Source organism: Chionomys nivalis, chromosome 6, assembly GCF_950005125.1.
Source record: "Chionomys nivalis chromosome 6, mChiNiv1.1, whole genome shotgun sequence".
Taxonomy (NCBI): Eukaryota; Metazoa; Chordata; class Mammalia; order Rodentia; family Cricetidae; genus Chionomys; species Chionomys nivalis.
In genome coordinates this window covers 48,900,249-48,923,588 of record NC_080091.1, presented here as the reverse complement: position 1 = coordinate 48,923,588, position 23,340 = coordinate 48,900,249, and the positions used below count along the sequence as shown (strand labels likewise).

Genomic DNA, 23,340 nt, shown 5'->3' with positions numbered 1-23,340 from the left:
AGGCCATCCTGGTCTACAGTGCAAGTTCCAGGACAGCTGATACTGTTACACAGAGTAACCCTATTTAAAAACTATAATAATACTAAAAATTAAATCAGGGCTCACATATGCCACTCTGTACAGAATGTGATTTCCTCAGACCATGTTCTGTTTTCAAAAAAAACTGAAGTCAGGTCCTTCCATGTTGGCACCCTGGGATCTGGATGTAAGATGACGTCCCTTTTTGTGAGTGTTAACTTGGGGATAATTACCTTTTCTGACTCTATTTCATAAACGTTCAGCTCCAGTCTGTGGATAAAGAACTCAACAAAGTCAATGACATCTGCAAGACTGATCTGGAGAGCCTCGTCGACAAGGTGCGCTCCTGGGTACAAGTCAGGTGGCTTATGTCATACCCAGGGCAGTTTAATACATAAGGACATAGGAAACAGCGAAATCCCGTGATAGTCTTGACCTCTGCTTTCTGGGGCTTAGTTGCGGGTGCAGGGTAGCCCTGACAGTATTCCTGATAGAGAGTGCTGTCCCGCTCCACCCAGGCCCTGCTGTGTTGGTTTGGTTTTATTTCCTTCCCAATTCAAAGCTTCTTCACACACTCAGCCTGGCACTTCTTTCTCCCTCTCCTTCATCTAGTGACTTAGTATTTTCAGCCTTCATACACCACTCTTTCTTTTACTTAAAAAAAAGTTCACTAAACTGATTTTATTGTATACATTTCCTGCTTGAAAGTCTTTACTCAATATCCTCATTGTCCCAATGGCGTGTGGTTCTTATTTCCTTGGTGCAAACAATGGCTTTATCTTTCTTTGGGTTCTCTGCACATTTCAAATTATTTGTGTCTCAGCTATGGTCGAAAAGAGTTTCTTCTAGGGTGAAAAGCCTTTAAGATCAGATTCCACTCTCCAACACACACACACACACACCCCAGCACTTTTTTTCTAAAAGGGATTTGCTTTTAGACCCTTGATGGTTATGTTAAGGTAATTTCAATCTTAAAATAAATATTACATTTTAATTTTACTGCTCTACTTGATATAAAATAAAGTATAAGCCAACTGACCTTCAATCCGTTTTGAACTATTTTTTAGGGGTACGCGTCGATTGATGAAATACCTGGTAAGGTAGGAGAGCAAACCGTGGATGTGGTCGCAGGTGAGAGCCGCAGCTGGAGGTCCTTCTGTTTCTCTCCTTGTCCGTACTACGACTGGTGGATACAGAGGAGGAGTTTGTTAGAGATTCTATTGTTCTTTCTGGTTAAAATAGTTTTAAAAAGATTTTATTGTTCTTTTCTTGTTAAAAATAATAGTCTACGGAATGAATATCAGATGTTTTGATTATGTTATCTTCAGTCAGCGGTAATGTAGATTAAGGAATGAAAAACACCAAGCCTCACATTTAATGTTTGTTGGTGTATGGCCAGGGTGTCACCAGGTGGTGACAAGTGCCTGCTTCAGAAGTGCTCTTCTAGGCCTTACAACAGCTGCAATTTGGAAGGTCATGTTCTAATTGTCTTCCCGGAGAGGGAGACCTCCAACCCCAGATTATTGTATTTCCTAAGTGAATTTAAAATGACTCTTACTTATTTTTAAGAAGACACTACCCACAGAAGAGTTTGTCTTTGGGGGAAGTATTTTCTTTATGTCCGTGGCCCTGAGGAGACAGTCCTTTGGGCTCTATGGCTGCTTAGAGTTTTAGAGACACAGTCTATGCTGAGGGCATCCTAAGGTTTGAAACTGCGCTACTTTAGGGTGAGGGTGCTTGGTAGTCAGTGTGCAAATCAGTGTAATGTAAACAGCTCTGTATGCCAAGAAGGGGTGCTCTTAGGCTTATTAGCCTGAAGCTGAGTAAAAACACAGCCTCTCTTTAAAGATCTGCTCCGGGTTGGAGAGATGGCTGAGCAGTTAAGAGCACTGACTGCTCTTCCAGAGGACCTTGGTTCAATTCCCAGAACCCATATGGCAGCTCGCAAGTGTCTGTTCCAGGGGACAGGACACCCATGGCGAAACATCAATGCGCATAAAAAATAAATTTAAAAAAAATTGTTTAAATTATTTTTCAAAAAAAGCTGCCGTGAGTCTACGAGGGCGACGCCAGCTAAGACCAGCGACAGCAGTGGGCGCATGGCCTGAACTGGCCACCCCCTGCGATCGGATTGGCGACTACCCCAGTTGTCATCAGAGAGCCTTCATCCACTGACTGCTGGAGGCAGATTCAGAGACCCTAGGCAAAACACTGGCTCGAGCTTGGGGAATCCTGCTGAGGAGAGGAGAGGGGGATTGTAGGAGTCCGGAATGGCTAGTCTGGCTCCTGGGAACTCAGAGTCTGAACCAACAACCAGGGAGCCTGCATGGGACCGACCTAGGCCCTTGGTCTACTTGTGGGACTCCTGGCAGTGGGAGCAGGGCTGTCCCTGGTGCCTTGGCTGCTCTGGGGAACCTATTCCTCATGCTGGATGCCTCGCCCAGCCTGAGTACAGGGGGAGGTTCTTGGTCTTATGGTAGCTTTATGTGCCATGCTTTGCTGATGCCCATGGGAAGCCTGCCCGTTTCTGAATGAATACGGAGATGAGGTGGATGTAGGTGAGCAGAGGGGCAGTGGGGGGAGGGAGGGGAGGCTGTAGTTGGGATGTAAAGTTAATTAAATTTAAAATAGCTTCTTCCCAGGGCTGCTTTTATCTATTTATCAAGTGGTTTTAAAAAGGTTGCATTATAGAGCTGGAGAGCTGACTCAGTGGTTAAAAGCACTGGCTGTTCTTCCAGAGGACGAAGGTTCGGTTCCCAGTACCCACACGGCAGCTCACAACTGTCTGTAACCCTAGTTCCAGGAGGTCTGACACCTGCACGCAGACAAACATGACACCGGTGTACATACAATAGCAATACACCATTAAACAGACAAAAATAAAACCATGCATTATGTCTTATAAACTGGAGAGATGGCTTAGCAGTTAAGAGCACTGACTGCTCTTCCAGGATTTGGTCCTCAGCAACCACATGGCAGCTCACAGCCATCTACAGTTCCAATCCCAGGGCATCGGATTCTCTCTGTTGGCTTCTTTGGGCACTGCATGCGTGTGGTGCAGACGTGACGCAGGCAGAACACCTATACACAGAAACTAAGTAAAACTTTATTAGAAGATACTAAAGATAAGGTCATGCTTTCCTTGGGTAACATCTGAAGGTTACTTACTGCATGCCAGATGTTGATAGCTTCCTGCTTACTAATCTCCGTGTTTGATTTCTTGTTTCACCCCCTCTGGACCTCTTCTGCCCATACGAGCTGCCCTCTGTTGTAAGTGTGCTGCATGCATGAACAAACCCCACTATTTCTGGTGCCATTGCTTAAACACAAGTCAGCATTATCCCAGGGCCAAACAAGTGCCTGTCTATCAGTCCGAATGTTAGTTTATATTTCTGTTCTTAGCTCCCACACTTCAGGCCTCCAGTCCTCGTCTGAATATTTTTCTTTTAGTGCCTACTTTGTGTCCCAGGCTCTTCCAAGTTTTGGGGATGTGAGAAGCACCGGGCCTGGCCACTGACTGCCCTTAGGCCAGTCATACACACAGGTCACACTGTGGCAACGGAGTGTGTGCAAGGAGCCACCATGGGGAGGCGTCAGGAGGAGCCTTCCTCAAAAAGACGTCCTGCACACTGAAGCTTTTGACTGGAAGGATTTGATTGGAAGGTGCTTCGGCCACCTGTCAGTCACCAAAGCTGACAAGGCTGTGCCTGTGCCTCATCATGTGAGAGGAAGGGCAAGACAGGCCCTCAGGGAGCTGCTCAAAGCAGACCTGGCCTTTGGATCATGTCCGTCAAAGTGGTCGATGGAACCTCACAGTTCAGATGGTTTTACACGAGAGCCATTTGGGGTGGTGGGGAGGCAGAGTTCTCCAAACATGGTGTGTTTTGCTGCTCTCTGTTTCTAGATCTCAAACCTGTATGGAAAACACTTTGGAAAAAATTCCTACCTATATATATAATCATATTTTGAACCAAGCCCCCAACCTCTGCCTTTGTCTAGAGCCCAGCGGAGCCTGAGATCCTTTTTTAGAGAGTCCTGTTTGCCATTGCTTAGCAGTTTCTCTGCCCATCAGATTCAGTAGACTTAACAATTGTGTTTCTTCTTAACACATCTGGATCAGAACCTAACCTCTGGACCTGTAGGATGCTGGTCAGGTGACTGAACAGGCAGCTGTGATCCAGGGTCTGTTGGGACAGAGTAACGCATTTTAGAACACTGGTGTCTGGAAAGCCACACACGGATCTGAGTGAAAGCTGGTCCCGAGAAGTGTGCTGTCCTTGGCGTGTAGGAAACACAGATTGGTTCTGGGATGGATGAGTCAAGGAACTGATTAATACATCAACTGAGGTCACTTTTTCAAGAAGCAGTGCAGGAAAGTTATGCCCATGAATGCCGTTTCTTTTTATTTTTAGTCTATGTTCTCCCCCCACTTCCTTTCCCCCCTTTTTTCTCCCGTTCCCTCTCCCTACTCTCCCCCCAAACACCCCTATTTCTCTGACAAAGGGTCTCCCTATGTGGCCTAGGCTGCCCTCAAATTGACTGCAATCTCCTGCTTCTGCCTTCCCAATGCTGGAATCACTGTATGCACTCCCCCGCCACACCTGTCTTTTTTTTTTTTTTTTTTTTTTTTTGGTTTTTCGAGGCAGGGTTTCTCTGTAGCTTTGGTGCCTGTCCCGGAACTATCTCTTGTAGACCAGGCTGGCCTCGAACTCTCAGAGATCCGCCTGCCTCTGCCTCCCGAGTGCTGGGATTAAAGGCGTGCGCCACCACCGCCTGGCCTCACGCCTGTCTCTTAAGACCACTTCTTAAGTAGTGGGGTTTCTATTTTTACCATTCCCAAAATCAAATAATAGGACTTCTTCTTTAAAACAAACAACAACAAAACCCAGTACTTCCTAAAGAGAACTTAACTCACATGAGACTGGGTCACAGTAAAGTGGGAATTAAGGCAGATATTGCATTGGTGAGGAAGTAGATTAATATTGACAGAAGGGCTTGGCACATGGTAGGCACACCTGAATATCAGTCACCTGATCCCCAACAATTTTTTTTTTTTTGCAAAGTATTAGTCGAGGGAGCCTGACGACTTTAGCACCATCTCACTAAGTCTGTGCTTTCCTTCACTGCTCCGTTTGACTGTTGCTTGTAGGTGGTCTTGGCTCTACTGGGGCTTGGTATAGAACCTCACCTTGTTAGAAACCTACACAGAACATGGGGAAACTTAAGTGACTTTTCTTTGTCCCCAGACAAGGTGTCTATGGATGTTTGCAAGTAACTCTGCTCCCTTTGCTTTCAGACGTCAAAAAGGCCTTGGATTCCGTCAGCTCCACCGTTCAGAATGTGAGCCAAAGTATTCCTATTGAGGAGGTGCTGTCTCAGGTCTCCCGTTATGTTAACGACAGCAACAATTACTTCCACCAGGAGCTGCCCAAACTGGAAGAATATGACTCATACTGGTGAGTGACTCTTCGGAGCTGGCGGATGAGGGGCAGGAAGCTTGCTTTGTAAGGACATGAGAACGTGACGTCATTCCCAGGATAGCCTTATAATACAAAATGGAGCAAGGAGGCTGTGCCTGTGTGAGCAACACCCAGCTACATTCATTTATGAAGAAATCCAAAGGGCTTGGTGAGATGCCATTGCGGTAAATCTCTGGCAGTACAAGTGTGAGGACCTGAGTTCGAATCCCCAGCACCCACGTTAAAGAAAGCAAAGTCAGCCAAGAGGGGCAGTGTGCATCTGTAACCCTAGTACTGGGGTGGGGAGGGCATTGGTGGAGCCCTAGACTTGCTGGCCAGCCAGCCTAGCCAATCGATGAGCTCTGGCTTCAGTGAGACACCCTAACCCAAAAATTAAGGTGGGCAGTGATTGAGAAAAACGATTGACAACAACCTCTGCCCTAAAAGCATGTTCATACATGGGTCACGTACCCCAGCACACATATCTGCACACACATGGTCTAAGTGCCCACTAAGGCAGCACACAGAGTGAAACTGGATCCGTACAGAGATAGTTAGAATGGCTTCTGAGTAATGGTGACGTGCATATTCAGAAGACACCCCTTATTTAAAAGCAAAAATCTGGGGACTGGAAATCCTCTAGTCAAATGTACAACAGTTTAGGATTTTGATGTTCATGTTTCTCAGATCTTTGCTGTAGTTAGTAACCCGAGAGTGTGTGGGGTGTGGAAGCTCAGAACTAATCAAGTAGGGCATTTGGAAAATGTTCTCATTGGTTTGTGAAACAAATTCACAGGGGTTGGCATTTTCGGAAGGAACCTGGTGTTTTGGTTTCTTTAGCTGTGCTACGAGGTCACTAGGTTGGTGTCTGAACTAGGGTATGTGTGTGGAGGGGTACGTTGGCGGGCAGTTGCTGTACCCAGAGCTTAAATAATGCAGGCCATGGTGTTTGGCCCTGGAGGGTGATGATGGACATTCCAGATGGCATGGAGAGGGACGGAGTTAGGCATCCATGAAGTAGAAGGTGTATTTTCATCACTGAAGGGCACGGCTTTAGGACTGCCCGCTGGGGAGGTCAGCTGCCCTCTCTCACCTGGCTTACTGTTTGCACAGCAGCACACGACAAATGCTATAGTTGTAACCTGGGGAGATGTTCAGCATGCTCACTAAGCACTTTCTTTAGGCACGATACTTCCTACTCGCTCCTGACATCTGCTCAGTTATGTCTGTCACATGATTGTATTGTAGACAAGGACTTTGGGGTCCAGAAAAGGGAAATGGCTCCTTTAAGGTCACACCATCTGGCTGTACAACAGATAAGCTTCCAGGGCTCATGTCATGTTTCCATTGTGGGGCTAAGACACCCCAGCAGACACTGGCACAGACATAAGACAGAATGTCTAGAGACTGAATTTCCCAAATGAGACAGCCTAGTTCATTTATCTGCCCCTTTTTTCCTTCCTTCCTTCCCTTCTTTCCCTTCCTTCTCTCCCTCCCTCCCTCCTTTCCTCCCTCCCTTCTTTCCGCCCTCCTCCTCTCCCTTCATTCCTTCCTTCCTTCCACCCCTGTCTGGAGACCTTAAAGCTTTTATTTTTTTCAAGAAAAAATTATCTGAACTAATCATTGGATTCATTAACTCTAAAATTTCTCTGAACCAGGCTCCAAGGTTTATTTAATTTGGCCTCCATGGTTTATTTAATTGGTATCTGGAGTGAACATCTCATTGAGTGGCTGCTGTTAGCTATTAGTGTAATTACAAAAAATGCTTTTAATTGAATGAGAAGCTGCAGTGGCTGCTTCTGTCAGGAGGCCTCAGAGGAGCAGATACTTCTGTTGTTTTAGATACTTCTGTCTACAACGTTGGGGAGCAGTCTTAGCCTTGAGTGCTCCTCAGCTGCAGGGAAGTGGGTGTGCATTCCGAGAATGCCAGGAAGACGTAATTGAGGCTCCATTATCCTAAACTGTCTCCCAGGACCATTACAGAATTAAGCTGTGCATTCTGTAACATTTGATTTGGGATGCTCATAAAATTCTAAATGTCTCGTGTATCTGCCACACAGAGTATTTCTGGTTCAGTAAGGAACATGATGCCCCAGAATATTTTTTTAACCCCAAAAGAGTTTTGAGAAAGGAGAGGAGCTTGCTATTTTTCCCCTGTCATCTACCCAGACCCTAGCCACAGCTTCCAACTCTAGGAAACTTGGACAGGACTTGAACATCTTGGGTGTGTTTTGATCAGGCCCCTGAGGAAGCTTAGGCCTGTGATGAACCCCATGTGATACTGTGGGTGTTCACCATCACCCTTGAGAAAAGGCACTATGAAGCCAAGAAGAAAATGTATTGTAGTTATTGATATTTTTACTCTTTGCTCTTACTCTTTTGGAGGACCCACCACCCAAGCCCCGAATGAATCACACAGAGACTTATTATTTCTTATAAACACCTGGCCTTAGCTTGGCTTGTTTCAAGCCAGCTTTTCTTAAATTATCACGTCTACCTTTTGCTTCTAGTGTTTTCCTTTTCTTACTTCTGTATATCTTACTTTCACTCTGACTCTGTGACTGGCTAAGAGGCTAACCTTTTCTTTTCTCTCTTCTTGTCCTTCCTTGCTCCTTCTATTTATTCTCTCTGCCTGCAAGCCCCACCTATTTTTTTCTCCTGTCTCGCTATTGGCCATTCAGCTCCTTATTAGACCATCAACTGTTTTAGACAGGCAAGGAATCACATTTTCGTAAAGTTAGACAAATGCAGCATATACAAAAGCAGCACATCTTTACCTCATTAACCAAATATTCCAGAGCATAAACAAATGAAACACACCTTAAAATAATATCCTACTGCGATGTATTGCTTTGTTGGGTTAAGAAGCAGGGCCTTGCTTATTATTGCAAGGGGTGAACTAGCCGGGGCAAAGCTGGAGAACCCAACCTGGTGGCGAGGATAGGGTAGACCTGGCAGACTGACCAATCCTGCGAGTACCCAGGCCCAGAACCACGTTATGTGTTGACCCCACTCCAACAGCCACTTCATCTGTGGCCTGCTGAAGCACAGGGTGGGGTTGGGGAGGTGAGTCCTGTGGACCCAGGCTGCAGGATCTCCACGACACAGGGCAGCCATGGGATGATCAGGAAACATCCCATGAGGGCCCAGCATCAATGGTGTAGCAGAGACCAGCAGCCTCAAACCAGACCAGTGATTCTTTACAATGAACTCCTGCATGTAAAAATATATGGACAAGGGGATTTACTGCGTGACTCACCGTGACACCCTGCAGCTTCCATAACAAGGCTTTCCCCCTTCTTCCTTCTTTCTTTTTTTCCCTCTTTTTTTCTTAAATTTTGTTTTATTTTGGGGTGGGAAGAGAGAGGGGTGTAATTGGAAGGCGTGATGTGAAAGACACGAAGGAAGGAGGAAGAGCGAGGGTGAAGGGGGCTCTTGTCATGCAGTCTTGTTTTCTGCTGCTTGATGAAGGAGACTACTCCAGCCTTAGCCCACGGTCAGATGGGATCGCCACTGCCTGTTTGATGTATAACAACAGGACTGGAGAGGCGGCCCTGCCACGGAAGGCTAGGCTCACAACCAAAAGCCGTACGATAACGCTGTCCTTTTTCCTCCAGGTGGCTGGGTGGCTTGATTGTCTGCTTCCTGCTGACCCTCATCGTGACCTTCTTCTTCCTGGGCTTGCTGTGTGGTGTGTGTGGCTACAACAGGCATGCCACCCCAACCAGAAGAGGCTGCGTGTCCAACACTGGAGGCATCTTCCTCATGGTGTGAGTGTTCCATCCTGTCACTCAAAGGAAGAAAAGCGAGGACGCGCGTGGTGCTGAGTGCAGTATTATGGAGCCTGGGGCCTCTGGTTCCCATTGAAGCCTCCAAGTTCACATTGCTTCCGTACAGTGGGCTCTTTTTTAACCCAGCTGTCATGAAAATCATCCCCAAGTTGTTTAATACCCATTCCTGCATTAACATCACTCGTTTACTGATTCGCTCACTCGTGAGAAGCAGAGACACCATTGTCTACTGTCAGCAGTACTGCTAACTGGAAGCTCCAGGAACTTGATGTAGAGCAAGATTTGCCAGCTCAGCACCCTTGGTGTTTAGACAAGTAACCTGAACCAGGGACAAGAGTAGGCGTTAGGTCCCTGACAGCGTGGAACCTGCGGTGGTAGGCGGGAACGGAGATCCCTGCTTTGAAGATATCTTCATATTTATGGCACCTTTACTGTAGGATGTTGAGGAAAAGCCTAGTGGGCAAGAGCAGTGCACAGTGCTGGCAGCAGAACCTCAGGCTGGGACCCAGGTGCAGTGGTCATGAATGCGCCACAGAGGAAACCAGGTGGCCTTCACGTTCTCTTATTGAAAATACTGTAAGGATGCGTAAGCAGGTTCCACAGGGAGTAAGGGCTAGAAACTTTTCTTTGGGAGATGGAGAACCAAACCATCAGCCATGTGCCGGGATGAGTAGGAGGACTGAAGTTTATGAAGGATGCTGCCCTGCGTTTATCTGCCTCTTTAAACGTGGAGTTCCTGACATACTCAGACTTCTTGTGATCTGTGTATCGAAGTGCTTCCCACCCCCCAAACAGGCCCCTAGTATCACATGCCTTCATTAACGTTAACGTCCATAGGTCTAAGAATATCCTCAAGTGAACCTAGAAATTTCCAGAACCTGAGAAAGTGCTCCACACAAGAAGTCTACACACACAGATTTCAAACATTTTATTCCAGGATTGGGGAATAGAATGGTTTAAAGGTAGAGTCCTTGCCTAGCATGTGCGAGAGTCTGGAAGCAACCCAAAGGGAGGTCTCCACAGGCACCTCTCCTACTTAGTGTCTCTCTACCGTCTCCCTGCTTAAAGGAAGAATTGATTCTCAGCTGATCCCAGAGCACAGGCTCTGGACCGTGCAGGACTCCTGGTAGACCCAACAACCTCATTGTCAGGGTTCTGTAGACATTTGCCAAAACTCCAGTGGTGACCACTGCCTCTCCTCACCATGGAAGGTCAATACATTTTTACCCACAAAGTACTGAAGGTTGCAGGTCCACTGTGTATGGCCAGTATGTGAAATTCGTGAGACCTAGCAACTCATGCTGTCTGTGTTTTTTTTCCCAGCGGGGTTGGATTCAGCTTCCTTTTTTGCTGGATATTGATGATCCTTGTGGTTCTTACTTTTTTCGTTGGTGCACATGTGGAAAAGTTGATCTGTGAACCTTATGCAAACAAGCAATTATTACAGGTAAATATGGTTTTCTTCTTAGGAGGGAGGCTTGGGCAGACTCTTGGGTCTTACTGTGTCCTCTGTAGCTTGTGGCTTGCATCAAGTGAAAAACGATAGGTACTTTGCTGAAATTCAACAAGTTGAAATTCTGCTTGCAATAGCTAGTGCACACTCACACACATACACGGTAGAGACTGAGGAGGCACAGTGAAGTGTTGAATTTCCCCAAGACGCCAGGACTCAGTCTGCACTTTCACTTTCTTCATTTATATAGAGCTTTGGTTCACATGCCTGGCTGCTAGTTGGCTTACTGGTATTTTTCTGTAGATTTTGTTTAGTGGGGTGTGTGGTGTGGTGTGTGTGTGTGTTGTAGTATTGGGTATACATGTATGGAGGCCAGAGGTCAATGTCAGATATCTTTTTCTATTCTACTTTCTGAGACAGGGTCTCTCATCTGGGGCTCATTAGTTGGCTATACCAGCTGGCCAGTAAGCCTCTAGGATCCTCCCTTCTTTGCCCTCTGGTCCTGGGGTTACACACCTACATTCATCCTTTCCATGGCTGCTAGCATCTGACCTCAGGTCCTCATGATTGCCCAGCAAACATGTTACCCACAGAGTCATCTTTCCAGCCCCGGAGTCTGACACTTGGAATGTATTTCTACTTCCCTCTTTTATTGTGTATACGTCTTCCACCTGGCATCTGTTATAAAAAAACAAGTGAATGACTGCACAGGTAACCAATTCTACCTTCAGTTATTAGAATCAAGGGCTACTAAGTCGAGAAGATCCATGGATCACATCATCTCTATTTGGTTTCCTAGAAAACAGTGGTAGAGCCTTACCTTCAAGTTATGTGTGTAAGAAAATAATTAAGCATAGGTGAACTTCATGTTTGGTCTTGGGTCCCATCCCTTGGGTGTCTCTTTATATTATATGTGTGTGAATAAAAAAAAAATCTAAATCTGCCCCACCTTTGGCCCCAAACATTTGAGAAGGGAGATGCTGAGCCTGTGCTCAGGTAACAAATGCACAGCCACACACTGGTGTGCTTTTCTTAAATTCATGTGGTAGAGTTAGAAAGTGAGTATATCTTTGTTTTGTTCTTAAAACAGGGTCTCAGTAGGTAGCCCTGGCTGTCCTGGAACCTCACAGAGATATTCCCTCATTTGCCTCCAGAATAAGGGGTTGAGGGCGTGCACCATTATGCCCTACTGGAAAGAGTTTTAACTCACTTTGTCCTAAGATACTGAGTCTATTGCTTTATGTCTTTTTCTTAATTCTTCTGAACCAAATAGTCTTGTCCTTCTTATTCTAATATGTTTAATAAATTCAAGTTGCTTGAAAACCAGTTTCAGTGGTTCTGATCCATGTTCCTCAGTGAACACCCCATTTATCCTAATTGTGCTATTGTTTTCTAGTTCGGGCTTTGTAATGAATAAGGAATAGCACAACATTAAATACCTCAAATGTCGAACTGGTTAATCATTATTGTATGAGTTAGTGTTGTGCAACTGTCGTTAAAAGCAACTTTTGTGTTTGTTCCAGCTTTTGGACACTCCCTACCTGCTAAGAGAAGACTGGCAGTTCTATCTCTCTGGCCTGATGCTCAATAACCCAAACATTAACCTGACATTTGAACAAGTTTACAGGTATTAATCCTTGCAGGAGACATTTTCCTCCTGAAAATTTTGTTGTTATTGTTAAGAATGAGCTTTTCACTTTGAGCATTTTTTTTAACTTAATGGTAAGAAGTTCCAATTAATTTCAGAGCTAAACTGTTTTCTAGTCTCAGCAAAATATGGAAAAGACACCTCTCCCAAAGGTCACGTTTTCAAGCCTTTATGACCTAATCTTGGTATTTTCTCAAGCCCTGTCTAGGTATTCCCTAAGATTCCCTGCCTAAGGTAACAATAAGAGTCATTAACAAAATCCATTAAGAACTCAGAGACTGGCACATATCACAGATACCACAATAGTGAGCCAGCTTTCGGGCTAGCCTGTGCATGCAGTCAGATCACCTAGGTTCCAACAGTGAGCCAGCTTTAGGGCTCGCCTGTGCATTGTGCAGTCAGATCACCTAGGTTCCAACAGTGAGCCAGCTTTCGGGCTAGCCTGTGCATGCAGTCAGATCACCTAGGTTCCAACAGTGAGCCAGCTTTCGGGCTAGCCTGTGCATTGTGCAGTCAGATCACCTGAGATCTTGTCTTGTTCCTGTGGCCCTGAACAATTTGATTTCTCTCCATTTAGTGTGTTGCATAACAGTAGGAATCTCCCCTTGGGGTTTTAAGAACCAGGTGAAATGCAGGTGTTTGGAGTAGTGCCCAACACACTATGAGAACATGATAAAATAGTGTTTGGTGATTGTTCATTGACATGCATTTTCCACCCCTGACATGTAAGAACATTGGTAGAACATCCTGACTCCCATCGCTAACATCCCTGCTATACTAAACGATACGCGGATTTCTCTAACCCTTTTATAAACTTAAATCTTCAAGCCCCGCAGCAGACAGATCCTTCTTGTGTGTAATGGACATCTCGTTTCAGAACACTTTACTTTCATTTGCCCCCTCCTGGGCAGTGAGCTGGCTGAGAAAACATTCAAGCTGCCAGCATCCTGCCCTTGGAAGCCACTTCTTCACCAGAGTGTTCCTCTCAGGTGGCAGACCTGGTCACGTTCATGGTCCCTTTTGGGTTTTTCCACCTTCCTTAGTAAATGTCTTTTGATGTTCAACAGCCACATGAGTGCACACATGAAAGTACCAGGTGGCTTCTGGGGGTCTTGCTTCAGCACCTCGAATTCTAGGTTACCTGACAAGACCAGAAATGGCCTGACCTCAGTCCTGAGGAACTGAGGACTCGTTGTTTAATACCACTCAAGGAAAAACTGATTTTTTTCTTTGGTTCAGCTTTTAGAGTAAGTATCTCAATAGTGTGTGCTATTCCCTCCCCTCTAGGCCTGGGGTAAGTGATGTTGTACTCATTTCCCATCGTGTATCTTTGCCAGCTAGAGAATTAGTCCTACTATCCTGGGGGGTGGCTAAACATTCTCCTCATCCTTAGTGAAAGTCAGAGATCTCCAGCGTTGATCTGGTTCTTTCTTCTCTGTTTCTCCCTATAGTGATTGCAAAAAAGGTCGGGGTGTATACGCTACCTTTCAGCTTGAGCATGTCTTCAACGTCAGCGAGAATTTCAACATTGAGAAGGTGAGTCGTTAGATCCGGTCATAAACTTGACCGCATTTTACTAAGAGACCCAGGTGCATTTCTTCCCTTTGGTTAAGGCTGATGCGAAGCCCACAAAAGATAAAACAGACCATTTGAATGTGACACTGAGTAGGTTACGATGGGTACAAAGCTCGTATAAACCTGTCTCATAGAAGCTCTTCACATTGGAAAGCTGCAAAGCCATCATGGCTCCCTTAGCTCCTCTAAGGACCTTCCATGATACCAATTGAGCAAGATGTGGGCCAAGACCTTCTCTCTTGGTCCTACTTAGGATCTAGTCTTAGGATCTACTCTCTCTCTTTGCAAACTGTTTGCCATCCTTACCTTTATCTATTAATCTTAGAACACCTCCACACCCCCCAACCAGTTGTCTTTCTCTTTTTCACACATTGAGTTTTCTCAATAGACTGTGCAAGACCTTCCAAAGAGATCTCCCATAAGAGACTTCTCAGGGAAACTGTTAATTTCTCTTTTGTTTGTCTATAGATTTCTATGTTTTTAATTTTTATTAATTAATTAATTAATTTGTTTGTTTGTTTGTTTATTATTGATTTTTATTGAGCTCTACATTTTTCTCTGCTCCCCTCCATGCCTCTCTTTTCCCCTTCACCCCTCTGCCAAGGTCTCCATGCTCCCAATTTACTCAGGAGATCTTGTCTTTTTCTACTTCCCATGTAGATTAGATCCATGTATGTCTCTCTTAGGGTCATCATTGTTGTCTAGGTTCTCTGGGATTGTGATTTGTGGGCTGGTTTTCTTTGCTTTATGTTTAAAAGCCACTTATGAATGAATATATGTGATAATTGTCTTTCTGGGTCTGGGTTACCTCACCCAAAATGATGTTTTCTAGCTCCATCCATTTGCCTGCAAAATTCAAAATGTCGTTATTTTTTTTTCTGCTGTGTAGTACTCCATTGTGTAAATGTACCACATTTTCCTTATCCATTCTTCACTTGAGGGGCATTTAGATTGTTTCCAGGTTCTGGCTATGACAAATAATGCTGCTATGAACATAGTTGAGCAGATGTCCTTGTGGCACAATTGAGCATCCTTTGGATATATACCCAAAAGTGGTATTACTGGGTCTTGAGGAAGGTTGTTTCCTAATTTTCTGAGAAATCACCACACTGACATCCAAAGGGGTTGTATCAGCTTGCATTCCTACCAGCAATGAAGGAGTGTTCCCTTTACCCCACAACCTCTCCAGCATAAGAGACCATTAATTTCATCTAGTGGACATGCTCTTTAAGAACAAGCCTATTCATTTCCCAAGGATGTTTGTCCTTCAGGCCAGTTCCTCTGTTATGCCAGGTTCCAGACATGGAAATCGGGCATAGAGAAGTGTGGTTACCCCATCCTTATTCCTAACAACTTAAGCACTGTCATCCCAGGACTACTGAATGGATTATGTGAGCACTACCTACCTGTGGCAAGAAGCAGAAAGGATAGAATCAAAAGGAGCAGAATGACCATCTTAGCTGTGCTCCAGCCCATACCCTTGTCATGTCTTATTCCAGAGACACCGAACAGAAGAAAGAGCAATAGGTTCTGCTCCAGGTCTAGAGAGCGATTAGCTTAGATATCCTCAATCTCCCTGCTAGGAGGCCTTTTTTGGTCTTTTCAACTTCCATAATAAGTAGATAGATCTCAAGCAAGACCAAGGGAGAAGGTCCTGGCCCACATCTTGCTCACTTTAACAGTATGGAAGGTCATTAGAGGAACCAAGGAGACCACGATGACTCTACAGCATACCAATGTGAAGACCTTTTGTTTGAAAGGTTTGCATTGAGTTTCCCTTAAATATTCCCATAAATAAAACTTCATCTTGTGACCAAGTCCTAAAGAGATTTTTCTGTACTCCTTTGCCCATCATGCTATGGGCCATCTTCCCTGCACCATGTTAAGTAACATTTGAGAGTGGTAGCCAGGCACTGTATGTCGACGGAAGCTATTGATTGGCTGTTAGGACAGCTCCATCTCAGCAACCACATTCCCAAGATCGTTGTCTCACAGAAGGTATCTCCCATGCCTTCCCTACTATCCAAGTGCTTGCTGGTCCCCTTCCTCTCTTTCCTCTCAGCCTCCTATGTCAGGACTAGACGTCATTTCTTCTCTCCAGTCCACTTCCACTGAGTCCTCTCTGCCTGGTCTTCTGATGGAGTTCATGAACCCCTCTTTTATGACTTAGCCTCTTCCCTCTGAGGGCTTCAAGTGGGGAGATACAGTCGTACTTTACTTTAAATTCCACCTCCAGAGAGAATACTTATGGAGTCTGAGGAGGAAGTAATTCAAAACAAAGTATATGCGTCCCTTTCAATCCAGTGCATTCTCATTCCTCTTGAAGACATTGAGTGTGTGACCTTCTTGGAAAATAAAAGGATTCTTTTGTTTCACACAGCACACTGGAAAAATAATCAAGGAGTTGGACAACCTGAATGTGGATATTGATAACATTGAACTGTTCAACAAAACAGGAAGGGACAATCTGGAGAACTTTATAACTTCTGGGATAGATGCAATCGATTATCCCACGTACTTGAAGGAGGTATGAGCAAGATACACATGTGTATGGTCTTTGGGGAGAAATTAGGATATCATACATGTGTATTTTTGTTGTTGTTTATCACAACAGTGGATTCCCATAGCATAAAGGTCAGCGTTTTAAAGGCCAGCAGTTTAGTGGCTTTTAGCATATTCATAGTTAGCACCTCCAGTCCCAGAATGTTTCCATCACCCACAGGAAACACTGTACCCAAAAGCAGTTGTTACCCAGTCACCCATCTACGCTCTCTTCTGTATTATCCACATAAGTAGCAACATACACTTTGTGGCTTACATTTCTAGATTCTTCCACTGAGCATGTTTTTAAAATCTGCGAATGTTATAGTGTTAATGGACGAGTGAAAAATAATCCATAGAAATAGAAATGCAAAGGTTCTAGCCTGTGTAGGAGTTTCTAGCCTTCTTTGGTTACCTGATGGCTGTGGCCCCATGTTCAACGTGCTACCTTTCGATGGTGTTCTTGTTTCAGAAGCCCATGACTGTAACATGGTTTTTTCATTTCCTCCCTGTTAGGCTGAGAAATCTCCTACCATAGTAGATCTGCTGGTGTTTGCTTCTTCTCTGGAAGAAAAGACAGACAAGTTGGTGAGTTCAATGGTCTTGTTGAATACTGTCATAGTCAGAAAGGCAAATATTGATATCATTGTTTAGGAAGTTACAAAGAGGTCCCTATTACCATGGCTTGACTTTGTCTCACATCCCCTCACTAACACATTAGAGACCCCATTGGCAACTGTCCCTATGTGGTTTAGAAGGCTAAAAAACTTTACCTCTGCATGGGCTTTCACAGATCAACATCTCTACTTCAAATACATGTGCACATGCATGCATGCACATACACACATGCACACACATATACACAACATGCACATGAGCATGCATGCATACACACACACACATATATATAGGTAGATATACACATTCATATACACACAGATATGCATACATGGGGACACACAGTCGTATACCTATACACAGATGCATACACAGCATGCAGACAAACATGCATGAAGACATGCACACATACATGTACATATAGACACATGTACTTACTCATATACACAGACATGCACACATACATATGTACACACACATTTACTTGCAGTGTAAAGGAGTAGTAACTGAGCTGTGCCTTTCATCACCAACAGTAAGCATATAAGATTGAGCAGAGGCCCTGTCATAGACTTGCCCACCATGCTCTTCTGCATGGCCCAACTGGTCCCCTCTAACAAACAGCTGACTGTGGTGATCAGGAATACACAGGTTCAAATCCTGACTCAGCCTCTTCCTAATGCTAGTAGCCTAATCCAGGTGTCTCACACATCTGTACCTGAGTTTCCCCATCTGTAAAAATGGAGAAATTATACCCACCTTCCAGGTTTGCTATAGTTCAGATGCTGACCGTCATTTAGGTGTGAATTAACTTGAACAATCTTCAATTGAACCTTGGTTTCTCTCAACTGTAAAACAGGGAAAATGACTGGCTCTATCATTTGGAGGCAGGGGAAAGGAAACCATAGCATCTTGTGTTTAGGGAGTGGTTTTGAGTGTGAAGTGTTGAGTCTGTGGCTCTGGAGTTCGGTGCAGTTTGTGCTGTGTCTCCAAGCTAGCTCTGAAGCCCACCCATCTTATAACTGTCTACAAGGGGATCCTGTGGTCATGTGGTGTCTTCTGGTGTCCTTTATGGCTAAAGAATCTGTTCTGTGGCCCAGAAGGATGGTGTTGATCCTATGTCTTCTATTCCTTGTAGCCTGACGGAAACCTGAAGCAGGACTTGAAAACACAGGTGCAGAGAATTAAAACCATTCACCAGCAGGAAGTCCTTCCTCTGCAGCAATCACTGGTAACAGTCAACAACCCGTCACATGTCTTGGCAGCCTGAGTGAAATCTAGCACCAGTTACCTAGTTCCCCTGCAGATAACCTGAAGACACGCACTTGTCTGACGGAGATCCCAACCACTCAGCCTCAGACCTGGCTGTGGAGCTGGGCTCTAAAATCCACCACCTTACCTCATGCCTCCCTTCACTGTGCTTCCCCGTGTTCCTTCCATGAGCTCATGAGCAGGGAGGTACGCCCCACCCCTGCCTGCAGTGCCTCGCTGTAGCTTGCGCTCCTACCATAGACCTCCCAGGCAGTGTGATTGTGCTCTGGGCTCATGCTGACATACTGTCCAATTCTTTTTCTTCAAACTCTGCTTAGAAATATGTGAAGGTGAGGGTCAGTGCTTCTGTTTCCAGCACCCTCCACAGCTACGCTCTCTTTCTCCTCTTCTCCACCCCAGCTTTCTGTTCCCCTTGCTTCTAATGTCACAGAGGTGGTTTGTAGTTTGGAACCACACAGATCTGGTTTCAACCCCCCCCCCCCACTTGGTCCTCATCAAACAATCAAGTTTCAAATAATAGAAGCAAAGAGAAGGATGGGATGTTAGGGGTGGCTATGACGTGGTCCGCGGAAATGGACGACTTCTGACTCAGAAACCGGAAGAGCCATGTTATGCTTGCTCCTGTTTGTGACTGTGAAAGGGAGAGCCGTGTGGAAACCGGGTTCCTATGCCCGCTGCATAGGCTTACAGACCTGTGCGAGTCCATCCTCTCCAGCACTGAAGCTTGTGGATCTGGTTTCCACTCTGCTTGGCTCTGTCTTCTCCTTACTTTCTGGTTTGCTGGAGTTCCCCAGGGTTCTCCACTGGGTTCATACTCCGTGTACTGGCTTATGACAATTCTGTCTTTGTGCACACCCGGAGCAAGCTTGTTAACACAGTAAGCATGCTTATTGCTGTTGTTTGCATTTTCTGTCTATGCTTTTCAAGTAGACAGGATATCCTGGGCTCTTCTGAGCCAGAGCAACCTTGTCACAGATCTATCATATAAACCAGGGACTGGCAAACTGGCCCTTATCGTCGACAGACTGACCCAATCCAGCCTGTTGCCAGTTAAAAAAAAATGGGACAGCTATTGCTGTTTATTAGAAAACTATGGCCATTTTTGGCTATGAGTATAGAATATGGCACCAGGCGGTGGTGGCACATGACTCTAATCCCAGCACTCAGGAGGCAGACGCAGGCAGGTCTCTGAGTTGGAAGCCAGCCTGGTCTGCAGAGAGAGTTCCAAGACAGCCAGGGCTATTATGCAGAGAAAAACCTGTTTCAAAAATAAATAGAATAGAATAGAATAGAATAGAATAGAATAGAATAGAATAGAATAGAATAGAATAGAATAGAATAGAATATATGGTCCCTGAAATCGGAAGTATTTTACAGTGTGGCTTTTTACAGGTAAAATTTTCCACCTTAACCTAAACCATTCAAGTAAACCACACTTGATAGGTAGGCTCTGTTTTAATGATGCTCTTCCCACTGATTGAACCTATTTTGAAGGCATTCTTGTATGCTGTGTGTGTGATATGCTGCCATTCAAGCCTTTGAATATGACCCTATTTTTCTTCCATGGGTTTTCGTACACACTAATGGTGTATAAGGTTCATGTTGTGGCTCCTGTCTGTTGTACTTTCAAGAATGCAGCCATTACACTATATAGTCAGATTTGATGTCTGTGTTGGAGAGAGGCTGATAGAAGGCCTGTGTTCTTGATGCTTTGGATAAGCTTTTCTTTGAAATGCCTTTCTTTTCCTCATCAGAATACTTTAAAACAAAGTATCCGGACACTTGAGCGCATAAGCGAGAAGTTGCGGGTAAGGGTTTCATTTTCTTTCATGAAGTTTTGTTATCAAACATCACACCTAGAGTTTCAGAGGTATTGGTTTTCATAAGTAGTTTAAGTTAAAAGGAGGTGTTGGGAGAATTTTGAATATCAAACTTGGTTTTCCCATGGATTCCCTTCTCCCAAGTGCTTCTGTGAGTGCAAGTTTCAAGAGTCTGGGTCTTGCTGTGTAGGAGGTGACTTTAAGCATGGTTGCTTTAGATTGAGTTGCATATCAACGGTGGTCTCAGCCCTGTTGACCACACGTGTTCACCATCACTGCTAGCCAAGCCACAGGTTTTCTAATCACCCTCCCCTAAAACCTCAGCCTGGAAGAGCAGGCTCTTGTCGCAGCTGGTGGGAGCATGGCAATAGACAGATGGGCTTGGTACTGGAGCTTACATCTGATCCACAAACATGCAGAGGAGAGGGGGGAAAAAGAGAGGGAGGGTGGGAGGGAGGAAAACACAGAGAAAGTGCTAACTGGGAAGGGCATGGGTTTTTTAAACTTCCCACCACCAGTGAAACACTTCCTCCAAAAAGGCCACACCTCCTAATCCTTCCCAAAGTGTTCCAGCAGCTAAAGACCACATTTTCAAATATATGAGCCTATTGGGCCAGTCTCATTCAGCCCACCAAAAGGGGCCACCCCCAGAGAGATTTACTGTTTGTGGTGTTGAGGAGGAGCATGTCAGTTATTAAACAATTAACAGCCGACACAAGCTTGGGGCATGAGCAAGAGCACGGATTGGCGTAGGATTGCCTTTAAGCTGCTGCTCAGAATACTGCCATTGTCCTCCATTCCATCAGCTAAAACAAGTCACTTGGCCACAACCATTGTCATCATGAGGTAGAGAAGTAGATGGCTTCCAGGACATGCTATGAGTACTCAAGTCCCTTTCATCAACTGCACAGTATGTGTGCCCAACACTGGTACACCTTCTGGTGTACTGAAACCATCTCTAGTTTCCTTACAACACTTAATGCAATAGCAACATGGTTTAACTAGCTGCTGTCCTGTATTCTTTAGAGGGAATTGGTCAGAAAAATTTTCACACATTCAGTAAACCTCCCCCTTCCTTGCCACAAAAGGTTAATTGAGCCAGATGGTGGTGGCGCACACCTTTAATCCCAGTACTCAGGAGGCAGAGACAGGCAGGTCTGAGTTCAAGGCCAGCCTGGTTTACAGAGCGAGTTCCAGGATAGCCATAGTTACTCAGATATTAATGTGCCCAAGCATATGGCATGGGCTGTGTGATGGTACTGCTCCATTATACAGAGGAGCATTCAGAACCTGAAGATTTTGAGTAAAGGGAAGGGGAAACAGCCTCCCTAGGACTCTAATTGATTTGCAAATTGCCTAATTAATTAATTGTTCCCCTTCCAATTGGTATGTTTTCCAGGAGAGAGTGAACAAGATCATCATGTCTTTGGATTCTGCTCAGAATTTCCTCATCAGTAACATTTCCTCTATTGTTATTGAAGTAAGTTTTCTTTTTTTAAGCACGTGTGTAAATAAAGTGCCGTGTGAGGATTCCAGGATGAAGGAGCTATATCCATTAAGTATGCGCTAGTCACTTTAATAATGGTCCTGACCTTTGATTTCTTCTAGGAAACGAAGAAGTTTGCGAAAACAATAGTAGGCTACTTTGAACACTACCTGCACTGGGTCTTGTATGCCGTAAGTAGCTGTGTCTTTTATGAACACAAAGGGCGCCACCATGCAGGAGAATCATTGTCTGACATAAAATCTGAAGGAGATTAAAATCCTGGAGATTTTGGTTGGAGATAAGCAAAAGTGTCTGCCCGGACTGGATACGCCAGCTCCTCCATGTTTTGAATGAGGAATCACATAAATGAACGGAAAAATAGCTAGGATTTTACTCAGTGGTACAGTGAGCGCACAAGATGCTGCGAGGAAGCAGCAGGCTGTCCGAGGCAGGCTGCCCAAAGTGAGCTGGCTACTCGTTAAGGCGTCCTTGTATGGGGTCCAGAAGGTAGAGTTAGTTGCTAGGGTAGGGGAAGTGATTTTCTATTTTAATTGAAGGTTTAAAGTCTTTGTTCACTTCTCACGTCCTTTTCCATGTTGTGTCTGACTTTAATCATGTACATTCCAACTATGCAGAAGCATAAGAAGTAAGGGTTTCCCTTAGATGTTCACTCAGAGGATGCGGTTCCCTGTATTGTGCATACGGTTTGCCATTTTGTGCACACGGTTTGCTGTCTTGTGCATAAAGTTTACTGTCTTGTGTACACTGTTTGCTGTGTTGTGTACATGGTTTACTGTATTGTGCATGCTGTATTGTGCATATGGTTTGCCATCTTGTGCATACAATTTGCCATATTGTGAATAAGCCCCAAATCAGCCCAGGCTGGGTTCCCATTTCTACACCACTTCTTTGAGTCTCAGGGTATGTTCTAGGACATTTCTGAATGAACACAGGGAGTTTACAGAAAGGTTGCTATGGTGGAGTGACACACTGTTGTTTGGGGTGGGGGTGTGTGCACAGCTCAGCTGATGCAGTGGGGGTCCCAGGCGACTAAGCGCATGATGAGGGAAGGGCTAGTGTATAGTTCAAGCCAAGTGGAGTCCTGTATTGCCAAGATTTCCTTTATACTCGCCTGCCTCAAGAGGGTTTGGATAAGGGGAACCAGAACCTTAGGGGCCAGCCTTCCCATGAGGGAGAACACCGCTCCCTAATCCCCTTGGCTCACTTTTGCTATTCGGTTTCTTTCATCTGATGCCCACTCCTTCGCCAGATAAAAGAACCCTGCAGCACTAGGCTGGGTGTGTGCATGTCTTCATTTCCCCAGAAGTTCTGCAAGATGAGTCTTAATATTCTAGACAACAAATGGACTGAGGGTCTTGCTATAAATGGCTATAATTGTACTAGCTGTAGAACTCCTCATCGGCTCATCGGCTGCCAGCTCCAGGGCTTCCAGGACTCTCCCGTGATGCACACTTCTGGATGCTCCTCTGAATCCAGTCCAGGGGTCACATCTGACGGCATGAATTTTTGTGAGCCTCCGTGCACATTTGCCTGTTTTCCTCCCCACAGATCACAGAGAAGATGACATCCTGCAAACCTGTGGTCACTGCGATGGACTCCGCTGTTAATGGCGTTCTGTGTAGCTATGCTGCTGACCCTCTG

At 45.1% G+C, this 23,340-nt stretch overlaps 1 protein-coding gene across 1 annotated transcript in view; it reads left to right on the top strand.

Annotated features, from left to right (window-relative positions):
• The window catches only part of Prom1 (prominin 1), a 102,370-nt gene that overhangs the window by 69,155 nt on the left and 9,875 nt on the right, over positions 1-23,340 (top strand). Inside the window, exons 10-23 of the mRNA XM_057771689.1 lie at positions 282-356; positions 1,086-1,149; positions 5,315-5,474; positions 9,095-9,247; positions 10,592-10,715; positions 12,245-12,348; positions 13,821-13,905; positions 16,325-16,471; positions 17,002-17,073; positions 18,239-18,331; positions 20,127-20,180; positions 21,592-21,672; positions 21,801-21,869; positions 23,248-23,340. Coding sequence (XP_057627672.1) covers positions 282-356; positions 1,086-1,149; positions 5,315-5,474; positions 9,095-9,247; positions 10,592-10,715; positions 12,245-12,348; positions 13,821-13,905; positions 16,325-16,471; positions 17,002-17,073; positions 18,239-18,331; positions 20,127-20,180; positions 21,592-21,672; positions 21,801-21,869; positions 23,248-23,340 — 1,374 coding nt within the window. The remainder of the gene's footprint in view (positions 1-281; positions 357-1,085; positions 1,150-5,314; positions 5,475-9,094; positions 9,248-10,591; positions 10,716-12,244; positions 12,349-13,820; positions 13,906-16,324; positions 16,472-17,001; positions 17,074-18,238; positions 18,332-20,126; positions 20,181-21,591; positions 21,673-21,800; positions 21,870-23,247) is intronic.